Source organism: Cebidichthys violaceus, unplaced genomic scaffold (assembly GCF_023349555.1).
Source record: "Cebidichthys violaceus isolate CVI_PGR_0920_01 unplaced genomic scaffold, fCebVio1.0.p SCAF_10, whole genome shotgun sequence".
NCBI classification, from domain to species: Eukaryota; Metazoa; Chordata; class Actinopteri; order Perciformes; family Stichaeidae; genus Cebidichthys; species Cebidichthys violaceus.
The window spans coordinates 8,161,383-8,176,364 of record NW_027176263.1 but is presented as its reverse complement, the minus strand read 5'-3'; the positions used below and the strand labels follow the sequence as shown (position 1 = coordinate 8,176,364).

General features: G+C 42.1%; 1 protein-coding gene across 1 annotated transcript in view; it reads right to left on the bottom strand.

Moving 5' to 3' along the window:
• The window catches only part of col19a1 (collagen type XIX alpha 1 chain), a 101,612-nt gene that overhangs the window by 46,996 nt on the left and 39,634 nt on the right, over positions 1-14,982 (bottom strand). Inside the window, exons 14-16 of the mRNA XM_068724160.1 lie at positions 14,268-14,297; positions 14,145-14,171; positions 13,534-13,587 (exon numbers count right to left, since the gene is read on the bottom strand). Coding sequence (XP_068580261.1) covers positions 13,534-13,587; positions 14,145-14,171; positions 14,268-14,297 — 111 coding nt within the window. The remainder of the gene's footprint in view (positions 1-13,533; positions 13,588-14,144; positions 14,172-14,267; positions 14,298-14,982) is intronic.

Below are 14,982 nucleotides of genomic sequence, written 5' to 3'. Positions count from 1 at the left end.
GGTGTTTCAGAGCATTAACTCAGGGTTTTAAGTTGAATTCTGTGTTGATGCCGTTTCAACGATTTGATCAAGTCTAAATGTCATGCTTGGACCTCCTAGACTTTTGTAAAAGTGTATCTAAAGGGATACTCTGACATTTGGAATTGAGGTCATTTTACAATCATGTTCAGTCATGTAAGAGATTTTTTTTTCTTCTGTTACTGTAAACTGTTGCAGAGAACAATACATGCTTATTGGCACAAGCTAAAACTACAATTACGATCTTAGGGTTGTATTCCTCCGCCAACCAGTCGTGTTGCGGTTTACTAACATGTCTGTGGAGGTTTTGCCACATTTGAAATTCTCTCCAGGCATTCCTGGGATATTACTTATGTTCACCAGAGTGGACTGGATGGAGAGATGGACGGACAGACAACCCAAAAACATAATGCCTCCGGCATAAAAATATCTTTGATACCAGGTAGTTGTATTTCCATTTGTGTAAGTGGTGAGTGGTAACAGTGTCAACATCTACTTGCCTTCATTTAAGAAATATGAAAAAAAAAAAAACATCACATAATATTTTTCGCTTTTACAACAGTTAATCATGCTTTTCTGAAGGACACACAAAGTTAAGGCGACACATTAGCATTAACTGTTCAAACATTTGCTAAAAAAAGTCAGTATATTATTGTCAAAATTAAAAGCATTCAAATTATGTTGATGGTTGTATGTTTATCAAAACTGCTAATTTACAAAAAGTTCAAGAAAATTCCATGAGTTGTATACCTGGATACAAAGCTTCATTGTAGTTCTGTCTTATTGTTTTTGTTCTTTTTGTGGTGAAGAAGGCAGACACAACACCAGAAGAAAAATGTCAGAGGTAAACTGCAGTCCAAAGCAGTTTCTAGGCAACAAGGATGAACAGCAAACTCAAACTGATGATTTCAACTTCAAAAAAGATAGAAAGAAATGTAAGACAAAGTGAAAAACATGAGAAATGTGTGACAACTAAACAAAAGGATGCTTTCCTTGTTGCACGCAGAGTCTAGCGAGAGAAAAAGAGCAGCTTGCAGTTGGACTTGGGTCATTAATTCTGCTCTGCTAAGACTTAAACTTAACACAACCTCTCTATGCCGAGGCAGGATATGTCAAAATGATGATAACTAGGATATAACTTTAATTTTAAGCACACAAGACCAGCCAGCAGTGTCTGTGAATCTTTTCTTTCAGCTGAGACAAACCTTAACGTTTTCATTTCCTTTTCTGTTTCTCCATCTCTCATGTATCTCTCCATTTGTGTATAATGTCATAACTCTATTACTCTCATCTCATCCCTCTCTCCTGTTTTTCTTGTCATCTCTCCTTCCTTCTCCTGTCTCCTGTCACTCGCCCTGTTCCTCCCTCACCCAACTTCCAGCGCCTGTTGGATCACCCTGGCAATCTCTGTTGCTATGCAACGCTCAGTGTCCTATAAATTTGACAACATCCTAGTGCTTGATTATTATTTGAGCGCTGCAGTGTGAAGCCCTCCTCCAGGTCATTGCGGTAGATTAGAGGGAGGGAGAGATAGAGGAAGGCAAGGAAGGAAATGAGGGATGAGAGGGATGGAAGAAGATGGAGAAACATGAAGGGATTGAGGAGGAAAGGAGAGAGAGTCGGAGTGAAAGATGAACTGGCTTCTTAAGTAAACGAAAGATGGGCTTGCAAGAACTAACACATATTCACAAGCACTATTTATCTGTTCCACTCTAAAACCTGCAAACCGCATAACATAAAGTGTGAAAAGTACTCCACATTAAATACTAATTCAATAATGCCAGTAAAGCTATAGAGTGAGTGTACGTTTGAGCTGTGGTAAGAAGGGGGCCTCGGTAGATTGACAGCGTATTTCTAACTTCCGACTTAATCCACATGGATCCCAGCCCCGACCGGCTTCAACTCTGCTATGAGTTGTAAAGTGTTAAAGGAAAGCGCAGACATGTGGCCCCGGCTCAGTGCTGCAACACAAGCCCCAATCGGAGAGCAAAGTCAACAGCGACAGTGACACACAGCAGAGGCACTCGTTTATGATAACTCCATAATCCTTATCCCAAATGTCAACATGTTCTCTGAGACATTCCCTGTCTGACTACCCGTACCGGGATAACACAGTGGCGTAAAATGGAGAGGCCAGAAGGTGTTGCATTTTTAGCAATAAAGCAGATATACCATCAAAAAGCCACATAATCCACCTGACAAATGCCTCTGTCAAGAGGGGTCAGTAGATAAGCTGGAGGAGCCTCCTGAGATGAACACCGCAGGACCCAGCTCAAACCTGACACACAGCATAGAGGGATTATGATGCTTCTCCTTTCATATGCAGGGTCAGCTATCAGGGGGTCAATCAATTTCAACTAATTTCAACATTTAAGGTCTTATCTTATTTCAAACACAATATCTCATCTTTGATTTTTGCTAATTTGCCCCTCTGTGTAAAGATAAAAGGCGAATTCTCCCAAAAGTGAAAATCTCTATTTCCTATTTACATTTATTCTCTGCTAAATTAGAAATCTATTTTAACTTTGACATCCCAATTGTATTTGTAGGAGCCACAATATAACCATTTTAGAAAGGCCTGGAAGTTTAGGAGAAACTGTTTTTCCCATTAAGTCACATACTGTACATCTACCACCAAACCGTTTACTTTGACCACTTTTGACCAAACCTTGAGCGACTAATCGTCACAAATCTTATACGGTGTTCTGCTTTTCTGTCCTCTGCCTGTCTTACATGTGACAAAGAAGTTTAATGTCCTGAAGAGAAAACTATCTGACATTACCAAAGCCATGTTGTGTGGCTCATAGGAGAGATGACCTTTTCTTGACTGAAAAAACTCACATGCCACTCCCACTCTTTCTGCCTGAGCTGAGTCCCGTCTCCCTCTAGGGACATGTACTCAGGCCACCTGAGCCTTTTGTCTAACTGCTGTACTGTGTTAAAGTGGAACTGACTATGTAGCTTATGAGCAGCAGCTGTATTTGCTTGGTAAACAAATGTGTACAAAACAGTGAAGATGGTACACCCTCCTCACAATGTCCTCATGCCGTTTAACAAACAAAGAGTAGATGCATAGCACGGCGAGGGGCCAAAGAAAAAAAAAAAAATTCTTCCACACAGATGTTCAAAAGGAAGATTTAGACCGTCCAAAAACACACATGGACATCCAGAAGTGTGAACTTGTGTATTCACACCCAAAGAAGACACAAACACAAACAGACAAATGTCCACATGCCGCTTGCACACACATACACAGAGAAAGTTTGCCACAACACAGCCTGTCACAATATTTATTCCCAAGTGTAAAAGCTTGTCTGCTCGCGGCCTGTGACAGATAGGAGAAAAAAAACTGGACGGAAAAATTACAACCAGATGCACTTTATCCCCTCATTGCTACGGTCAAACCTCAAGTCCCTCAGGAACACTCATTGTATCCAGATTCAGACAAGATACATACAATTACTCACACTGCCAGCAAAAGCTAATTTATTCTGTAATTAATTCTGAAATGTCATCCCTTCCCCTTGCAAATATTTTCTGATTTCTCATTTTTAAAAATGTGCACCATGAACCATAACAATCAGCAAGACTAGGGAAAAACAGCATCAAGTATTCACAAAGAATCTCTGAAATACCAAGACTTCTGCAGCGACCTTTTTAAAGCTTTCACCACGTCAAGCTCAACTACAGTACTGTATGTGTCTAATTATGAATTAATATGTTGGGAATTAATATAAACATTACATGCCAGTGTCACAGCTTCTTAAAAGGAAAATGATCTCCACCCCCCAAATAAATAGCAAAAAATTGCCATAAAAGAATCTACAGTCTACTTGTTCATTGTGATTCTTTATTTTATGAGAACAGAGCTCTCTAATATGCATTCTCAGCTTCACCGACATTAATAATATTTCCTCACACGTACACTACATCAGCCCAGCTGGAAGTAAGCTTTAAAATTTCAGCTGAGTATGAGTTGGAGAAGGGGACAAATATTCAGAGTATTCACACCAACTATGCAGCTCGATCTGTTACAGTTGACAGAATTCTCACCAAAGCCCTTTTCACTGTGTCAAATCAGCTATCAACACTTCTGAGGTAAATATTGATTATACTGCGTGCTTGAAATGTCACAAAACACACTGTAGAGACCGCAGCCTCACCTGCTTTAGAATAAGGATCCAATTAGAGACAGACAGTGCAAATTCCCTCGTTCTGACTCCCTGGATGCCATCTTAGGACACTGCACAAGCTCAGAAAATGCCTGGGCACTGGAGCTTGCAAAGATCCCTTGCACTTGGTAAAAGCCTCAATAAAATAGGATTTGTTCCAGTTGTTTACTGAGGGTTAAGAGGAGCGGCTGGGGCAGGAAGAGAACGGCAAAGCCGACAGCTGCCTGGCAGGGGCTCAAATGCAGCTTAGCATTTTCACCATTCTGACTGGCACACAATGCTCTCTTTAACTTCCAGCCATCTAAATATTCAGGGGCGTATAAAGAGATGGCTGACACTGCAGCCGACTTAAGACACAGCTCAGCTGGCCAAGATTGCACATATAGGCTATTGGCTAAAGCTTTCGATGAAGGCTTTCCTCACAGAGACTCAATCGCAGATCCCACGTGACTAAATGGTGATTTGTACATGTGCCACTAGATGGCAAACTAGCTTCATCACAAACATTGCACACGGTGGGGGACAGAGCCAATGAGGAGGCTGTAAGCTCTCTATGAGAGAGGATAGACGTCCTCAATGGATGAATGTATGATGTGTGTTGGGTAACATCCCTAATTAGGCAGTCTGGCAATTAGGCACTGAACACCGTAAAGGAGATTTTTCTGTAGAGGGCTTACAACGATGAGAGAAGAAGGAAATAGACAAGAGCAAGAAGCTGTATGACAGTGAGAGAAAAGGGGCAATCATTTTCACACCGCATTATGACTCTTTTCAACTGCCACACAACACAAGGGGACACAGGTGGCATTACAAGGGTACGCTGTCATAGAACGCAGCCTATCATTGGGTAAAATAACCATTATAGAGCTACTTCAGCAAACACCAAAATCCTCACCGCCACACAGTATGCAAACACTACAGTCAAAGGCAAACACAGGAAATGCAGACAGGGTATGTCTGTGGAAACTAAGCCAAGGCAGTCCCAAGGGAGCCTCAGAACAGCTCTTTACAACAGCCACGTCTCTACCACATCTGAGTTTTAAGAGCTCATTGATTTTAACAACTCCTAAGGAGAGGAAAGAGGGCTGATGATCTGAATTTACATTTTTATGCGGTGAAGATGATAAATCTATATTCAACTATGAGCTCAATCCCCACCTATCAGCTGAATGTCTGTGCAGCGTTTCCATGCTAGTCGGGTGCCTATATATCGCGTTGGCTCCTCACAAGGCAGACGCTGCCTCTTGGATGTTCTCATCCCCTAATGGATGCTGTTATTAGTCTTGGCTCTTAGAAATTTCACAGTCTCATCTGGACTTTTGGCCGTATTATTCATCCGGAGCAGACTGCTCCCGTCCTATGTTTACAGATACTGAATGTTTCATTAATGCATTATCCAACAAGTGAATAGGAGAGGCAGAAAGTCTCCGTTGAATAAACCCTGGTTCATTTTACAAACCAAATATTTGAGGTCAGAGAGAATACACTGTGCAAAGATCCACAGGGCGCTCACTCCGGGTACTGTAGCCCTCGGCAAGTCTTATGCTTCATATCACTCACCGCGCATAACAGATTACACTAAGGTCCCACACACAACCATCTGTATAGTATCATGCCACTGTAAATGCGCTGCTTCCTGGCATGCCATTAAAGTGGACACAGATGAATGTATCTAAATTGGTTGCGGGCAGGATGAGAGTGTGAAGAATCAAAAATATGGATGGCGGGCTGTAACGGTGACGCAGCCTCCCACTACCGCGCCTCCGTGTTCTGCAGTGTTCAGGGCTTCATCTCCTCCCCATCCAGCCTCCCTCCCTCCTGCACTCTTAGCACCCCCCCCCTTGACCAAAGAAACGGCAGACATAGAGGGAGCTTACTCAGGGCATGCTTCAATCATCCAAGCATCCCGGATCCAAAATGCCCTTTTAAAGGTATTTACATTCACAGCATTTCTCAAACGCTGCCTCCTCCTCAAACTGTCCTAAAATGCCAGGAGAGTGTCTTTGTATATTACCAGACTGTTTGGAGCCAGAGCAATCCCATTGTTTAGATGACTGAAGCCGTGGTGTGGACGATGATACCTCGAACACTCACAGGGGCCAGTCACCTCTGGTACACAGACACACCTCAATGAGTCGAGTTGATTCAGTTCAGTCGACCCCCTTTGACACGTGACACTCCATTAGTGTTGCTATGATCTGGCAGACATTAAAACAACATTTGAAAATGTTGGCATGGTATTAGACACAGGCCAAGGCGATGCCAGGCCCTCATGACTTCTGACACTGGAGCAGCAAGGACGGGCGTATCGCTTGCAGTGTCCCTGTTGTGTGGTACAGCTGTCTCCTGAGGAAGTCGTGAGGTTGTAGATGTGTGAATGAGGGCCGTGCCTTGGCCAACTATAGCAAGCCTATCTAATGCTCAGAGGATGTGTTGACCTACATTACCCCTTGTTGAACATCAGCCTTTTCACGAATACATACACACATCAACTCACAGACACACACAAACATGCACACGCAGTGACTATAAAGGCCAGTGAACAATGTGCAATCAAAGTGGTCCCCTCAAAGTCTTGCCCCCTGTATTCGTCCCTGTAATTAATTGGCCAATTGATGTGTGTTTATTCTGAACACCCATGGATGTGGCCATACCGAGGCTCTCTGGGATAGACGGGAGTCAGACAGATAAATCAAAGCTTTGTGCATCTGTCCTTCCATGTGCCAAACGCTTCCCCCTGTAACCCTCCATTTTCCCAACTGGGCCCAAATGGGAGACCTTTTCATAGGCAATCAGGTCAAATCTTTGTTTCATCCTCTGTCCCAATGCACTTGACATTGACAAGATTAATTGCCTTGTGCACTGGGCAAACGTGCTACCTCCTGGTGTAATACAGGTGTCAAAAGCGTGGCTCTCTGGATTTCCTCCACATGAATCTGGACAGGCAGGGAGAAGAATAACCTCTTGCAATTTGTTCAACGAAGGGTTAACGAATCCTCCCCCTGCTTGTAAAATCGCACTGGGTGTAAATCTTGCCATTAAATCTCAACTGTGAGCCCTGCTGACCTGTAAATTCTTCTCTCAGTGTTACTCTGCCATTGAGCTTCAACGGGTCGGGCCAATACTGTAACTACATACCTACATCACGCTACTGTAGTTAAACACTGCTTTAAAGACACAGACCATCAATATGGTCCCCAACTGTGTCTCAATGGTTAAACATATGGTTTTAAGGGTGCTATGTGTGCATATGTCTATGTGCAATTGAGTCACGCTGAATTTGACATGAATGTAAATGTGTATATATGGGATATACTGTATTTAAATTTTTCTTAAATTGCTTTCGAAAATGTATGACAAAATAAATTAATATGTGTCAAGGTGACACATATTAATTTATACAATACATGAATGCATGTATTTAGGATACAAAAGTATATTAAACAGATCAGCGGCATATCAGATCAAATCTGACTGAAAGCCGTTGGGAGAAATTAATTTACCATATCATTACATGTGTACTGAGCTGGACAACAAAAACCATGGCTCCAGTCAAATAGCTGCTGTAATTTCATGCATTTACTGTATCACCCGAATCAGCGAAAGCCTCCCATGGAGAACTTCTGGCAGGAAGGCTGGTATTCTCACCAGGGACTCGTTACTTAATAATCTCACCCTGCAGGTGCTCTGGTAGAGGTCAACAGTCTGTTACAGTTGCATCGCTGTTCATGTCTGCCTCCACCTATGGAGCAGGAAACTGCTGCCAAATGTCCCAGTCCCAACACGCCGAACAATATCTCTTTCCCTATCACTGTCACTGCCTGCTTTGGTCCCTGCAGACAAACACAGACTGATCCAAACGGACCTGAGCCAAGTGCATCAGATGTAATATGAATATTATATATACTGCGGCGGCTCAATTATCTCAAAACAACATTAGCTGGACCCTGTAGAGGAGAGGCAGCTACATTCCAGTTATGGCATGCATTTGGTTTTCAGAGAACAGCATACTTTTTCAAACCAAATTAGGTTAAATGACAAACGCTATTGTGCAACGAGGATACATAGACTTAGTTTTAGAGTAGATGAATGTTATTGTATCCAATCTGACACTAATGTTTTGACCTGCATTATGCCATCTAGAGAATACCAGTAGGATACTGCGCACATGCGCTTTGTGCAGAGAGAAATCCACCAACAGTTTGGTAGTAGAGGAAATGAAACAAGTGAAATATGATATAGTTGTTTCCTGGTGTGAAAGACAACATTTGACCACTAGTCTGAAGGGAATAGTGGTCAAATGGTTTTAGTGGTATTGAGTGGTGTGGTTATATTCAATTGAATACCAATGTCCATTCCTCCTATCACCAACAGCGACCATTCAAAAATCACCCTCAAGCCAAAGAAGAAGAAGAGTGCACAGCTGAAGACCTGACCAAGGCAAAACCGCGTCGGACATGATAGTGACGTTGTTCAGCGTGTATTGCTCACAACCTTTCTCGGTAGAGGAGGCCGAGGTGGTGTACCCATAAGGCAAAACCTGCAAAAAACCCAGAGCTGGATTACAGGAAGGACAATTGGTCCAGCGAGTTCCTCAACCGGAAAGTTGCACCACCAAAAACACAGCGGACTCCATGAAGAGGACCAGCTCACTATGTAGATATGAAGGACTCATTCTTATCAACGAAAACACAACAAATCATAGTTTCAGGTGCAGATACACTAATGAAAATGTCATTATCAATATTATATTGCATATCTGCTAATAGAGCCCCCAAAATGCTACACACTGGCCCTTTAAGCTTCCAGCGTACAGATGACCTTTTGAGACATATGCTGGCACAAGGACGAAGGAACAAAATATATGGAGAAAAACATGCCTTTGCCTTTGGTCAGGAGTTATAGACAGCTGTCTCAGTCATTCAGCACAGGGCTTGAATGGAAAATGTAAACACCACTATCACTTCCAAACGACACAATTACCTCACTCTTCTTTGGAAATCTGGACCAGTCCAGTTGCAAGCAAAGACAAGACAAACAATCTTTTCTACCGTTTTGACAGGTTATATCCATACCACTTTAAAGTGCCCAGGCAGCTGTCGCTGAGGTTTGTTACATATTTTGACAAAAGTGAAGAACCGAAAGTGTGCCTGCACTACAATTACTGACGTGCATTGATCTGGGGCCGTGCTATCACATGATGTGAAGTGATGACAGCTGACGAATGCGATGTGACAGCAGTCCAAGTTTCAAGATAAAGAATTTTACAAATAGCCATCTCTGCCATATAACTGGAGGAGAGTCTATTTACTGTCTTCAACAAGTGAACATCAGGTTTGCACCAAAGTTGTTCTCTAGTTTCATTCGACTTCCGGCATAAGGGTTACATGCCTTATGACATCACTCAATGTGCTGGGGAAATAAAAAGCACACTGATATAAAGCTCCATACTGCTGCATGTCTACAGTCACAGGATATAAATGCGTTAAAGCTAAACCCTTATGCGTGCGGCACATCATATCAGTTAGTGAGAAAATGATTCTTCCCAGATTGAAAGTCTGTCTTTAAATGCTTTTCGCTCCACTAGGTCATCTTGTGTGGCCTATAGCAAGTAATGGTCTCCGAGCCTTTTCACCTTTATTGTGACTTTTGTCCTCTCTTATCTCCTTGACATATGAGGCAGGCATCTCATGTGGCACAGTGTCATCCACCCACATCCACAGCTGAGGCACGCGGACGAATATTTCCATGAGAAACAGGAGCCATTTAACAGGGGAGAGATACTAGAGACAATTCGGAAGGCAGGCAGTTGAAAATGTCACCTCTTACCTGATGGTTAAGCCTTTGTAGCATCAAAGATTACAGAAATCTCTTTACCTCGTGCACGATTAAAGATACCTGCATGTTTAGTACTGAGCTACAACTCACCAGTTATCAATCCATATAATTTGCAAACGGTGCCAACTAGTTCACCATCTAGATTTAAATAAATAAAAGAATAAATCAGTAAGAGGATCTACACTGCATTATTCATTTGAGGAGAACACATCCGTAGACAGAGCAGTTCTGCTTCCTCTAGGTCTTGCTGGAGTTTCATCATCTCTGCACTAGCACAGCTCCAGTATGTCAGAACAAACATTACTTGACACAGTAGAGGCCCTCAGCTGATTAAAGGTGATTTCAAATGTGTTGCATTCACGTTATTTAGATTCAGCAAAATGCACCGAAAGGCATCAAAGAAGAAAGTAAATCGTTTTTCAACCAAAATAATATAGCAGTATGTATAGAGAGAATCTATTTATAAGGCTTATGCAATGGTCCATTATGTATGACAAAAAGCGTTTAGTAAAGCAAGGGATTCAACAGGGCATTTGTTGGTGACATAGATTTAGCAAGGACTTATTTTTCTATACAGGTAAATTTATACCGCTAATAAGGCTTAATGTGGTGTTAGGCATGGATTAAAACTCCAAGACCCACCTTGTAATGGGGGATTCCTTAAGGTGATTATTTATTTATTAATCCACAGGAACCTATTGCCTTGCCCAGGGGTGAACCCATGTCTGCAATGAACCCACTCGCAACCCTGTGCCAACTACCGAAGCAAAGTATGCTGGGAAGACTTGGCACGGCATGAATAAACCAAGCTTGCCGTGCCATTGCTATGTATTTTGGCTGTAAGGAAGCAGTGCGTATTGACCGGGCAAGCGTAGGTTTTCAGTCCTATTTTGAGCATGCAAAAATACGTCATTTGTTACTTTTGCAATGCTTTCTGCCACCAAACCACACTTTATTATACAGTCCCTCAAATTCATATATTGATGGGTGTCAGGCAGACGCTTCTCTGCACAGCATGCTGTACGAGAATACCAAATACAAATACAAATGACTACACTGAAAACTCTAAAATTCCAATGTTATTCCCTTCAGCATGCACACATCTCGCCTCCTCAACCTGTGTAGAACAGGGTCAGCCAACAATGACAATACAGAGCTTTGCAAATCATCAGAGCACCTGATTAATATTTTAGTACAACGCAGTTAGCGAGGGGGACATATCTCTTTTTTACTGGTGCTCCCCATCTTCTTTTTTTGGATCTGTTGTAATGTGCCACTGAATCCCAAAGTCATACTCTTTGCCTGCCATTCTGTGTCAATGCCATCCATAATAGATAAAACCAAGCCATTCACATTACTATTGATGGCAATGTGTAATGTGGGGAAAATACATTCCCATAAATTCATAGATATGGTTGGACTGGCCCTTACCTCCACCCTGAGAAACTGAATTAGCCATCCATCAGGGTAATAATGTAAAATCAGGATTCTGTGAATGTTACACATGGGGTCCCGGAGGGGGCTGGGTGACTGCCCTTGATAGCCGCTCTTGCATATGTTGCTTTGAGCTTCAGAGAAGGACCAGTGAAAATGGCATCATTCCTCTTCTCTACGCTATGCCCTCCACATCTCCTTGGAGTAAATCTAAATGGCTTAGAGTGCTTGTATTTTCCTCAACAATTAATTCAAGTGGACAGTGTGAGAGACTTGAATCTAAGGCCTTATGAAAGCTTTCTACTCCCAGCTATTCTATGAAGGTTTTGGAGTGGTCAGTCGATGTCAAGATATTCTGCATCACTTGTACATCAGCTACGGCTCTTTGTAGAAGCAATAAGTCGAAAGCGTGGACAAGAGTTGCTAATTGGGTGAGAGCCTCTTACTGGATCAGCTGGCCACTAGCAAGCCCCTGATAATGATACATGTCCACCTCCCTAAAATAGGCTGTCAAACTGCAGAAACACAGATTGGTCAACAACTTCGAGGCCACATGTGACTCGTAGAGCTAAGAATAAGCAGAAACCTTAGCACATTAACAGTCACCATGAAGTCAGCCAGTCATCAAAGACAGGGTATTAATAGATTAGAACTGTGTCTTCAGCAACAGCAACTACAACAACAGCAGACAGTCTGAAATGGCCAGCTTAAAGCCTTGTGGCTGTTTTACCTACAAAAATCTTCAAAGAAACAACTAGTGCAAGAAATATTACGAGTACATAGGAAACCAAGAAGCCACAACATCAAACGCAGAGTGACTTTCTATTCCTCAAAACCAATTATGATTGAAAGATCCATCATAAAACTGTGTTCCAGAATAAAAGCAGACACCATTATCTCGGCGCCTTTGACGTTACGTCCCTACTTAAGTCAGGTTAGATATTAAATAACACCTAGCTAATGAAGTACAGAGACAACATCGAAAAAAACTAAACAAAAAAACATCTGCATCAGACTCTGAGCTCACTTTTAGATTCTGTTACTTCATGCATTGTGGGAAATGATCCATTGAGAAATAATACAACTGACGACAGGTCATAAATTGTTAATGTTATGGGAACAGGTTTTGAGTTTGAGTGTATTCACATACTTGAGATACTTGTGTCCAGATGCTTCAAGTATTGTGCATCATCTCGGCTCTTGCTTAATCTGAAACGAACGTTTTGCCAGACCTACATATGGTTGCTCTACAGCTCGACCTGCTATATACACGTTACAAAATGTCTCCAGTGGAGCCAAATGTTTTCTTCCTGTTTAATGACCATTTTCTGTAATATAAGCCGGAGAACTGAGTCGGAAGAGTCTATTTTTAATCCCGGTGACACAGGTGAAGGTATTCACACCAAGTCAATTAAGCTGGACACAAAAGGACACTCTCTCCACCTGTTCTTGAACACTGCCTTTCAGCTGTGATGTCTGGGAACAGTAACATTCTTGCCGTTGGTCTTCAGCTCACCGTAGAATTCTAATGGTCACCCAAGAAGAATGTCTGAACACCATACATGATATAAAAGTACTTTTCAAATGTACTGGACTTTTGCAAATGTTCCCACACAGACTGATGTTTTTTTTGGTACAAAGCTCTGAAAAGAAGCCCTCCTATTGTAGTAAATGTATATCGGTACTTTTGATTTACAACACAAATCCTGACACATTCTAACCACAGTTACTACAGTCAGAGGTGACACATAAATATATCTGGTGTAATGTTTCAGTTGATTCAGTCATGGACGTTGTCTCTCTCCCAAATCAAGCAGACCTTTTAGAAACTTAATAATGCGTGCTGCCGGACAAACCGTGAGCGTGTGTGACCCCTTGGCCATGAGGCCCATTGATTAATTGTCAACAAGCCCCACCCCTCTCTTCTCTCTTTGCTACAGATCATCTCAGCCTCCCCTAAAACAACAACAGCCACTCAGCTGCTGTTTGGCCTTTTCCCAGGCCAGGTCCTCTCAGTCAGCACAACCACTAGCCAGGCCACACAACTGGTGGACTGTTTGTGTTTACTCACCTTTTTGCCCTCTTTGCCTGGTTCCCCTGGCTGACCCGGCACCCCAGCCAATCCCTGGGGAATAGGACATATATCATAGTGAATTGGGTGCTACATTCATGCGGTATCGCAGGAAGATATTATGGCGTGCTTCTTGTAAAAAACAGATGCAGACAGATGTTTGTGCCACATGTTCTCAACAGACCAGTGGATAAATAGTGGGCTTATTTGCAGTGATAGGAGAGGCAGCATTAGCTTAGTTAAAAATGCATGAATAGATAGAAAGGAGAATGTACAGCTGCAGTTTCTCATTCTCGCTCATTCACAGTTTCTAGGGGACTTCTCAAGGATCCCTTTAATAGGCAATGTTCAGCCTCAGTTGATCAAAGCATCCCATTATTCTACACAGTATCTTGATAAGGAACAATTAGTAAGTTAATCAAGGTACATACTGAGTGGTGATTTTGTTAAGGAGTTCTTGCGCAAAGATGTACTTATTGTGCTTCAATAATTGCTTGTTGAACCTAATAGTTGTTCTTGATTGCTTGAGAAGATTATATATGCACTCTGTCCAACGACAAAAACAGAGGACAATGAGATACTTTAATTAAATGAAGCAATTCATGTATTACCTTCTCTCCTTTGTCACCTGGAGGGCCCTGAATGTGACAAATAACAAGCTATGTTAACAAGAAAACAAAAGCATAAACAGAATGTTTCCATATTTTTAATGAAAACAACATTAACTTGGGTACCTGATCTCCTTTGAGACATTCTTTGTCAGCCTAGGAATCAATCAACAATCAAAAACAGTCAGTCAGCCTGAAAGCAAGACTCCCGTCATTCATATATTGTTTAAAGACACATGTTTGCCAGTTATAGGTAAGCAACACAGTTGGTCAGGAGGTAATTTTCTTTGGCTGCGATGACCCGAAGAGAAGTCAGGGCATGGCTATTACAACTCCCCAGACACCCTGCTGGCCAGTGTCATTAAAGGGCAGACAGAGTTGTCTATCCACCAGGCCACAGAATGGACACAAGGCCACATACAACATCTCGACTTTCAAATACAGGCCGAATAATTGGTGTCCTCTTTCAATTGGCATCCAAAAGTCAAACTCTGTTGACTTTTCTTGGAAACAGCTGCAGAAATGGACATTCACAACACATGTCTTTCACGTTAGTCAGAGGCCTCATGCAAAGAAATAACAATAAAAGAAAAGAAAAATGAAGGAGGCTGACAGCCCGGAGATATTTGCAGCTGTATCTCTAAGAAAAGAGTGACAGCTTTGACCTGTGACACCCTAAATAAAACATGCCCCTTAGTCCATGCAGTGCTTTTGATTATAAATCAAATATTCATGTACAGTGGTACAACTTTTGTTGGCTTGTGAGAACAGAGTTTTGACCTTGGCTAGTAACAAGCAATGCAATGCACAACGCAAATTCCCACACTACTTTAATAACTTC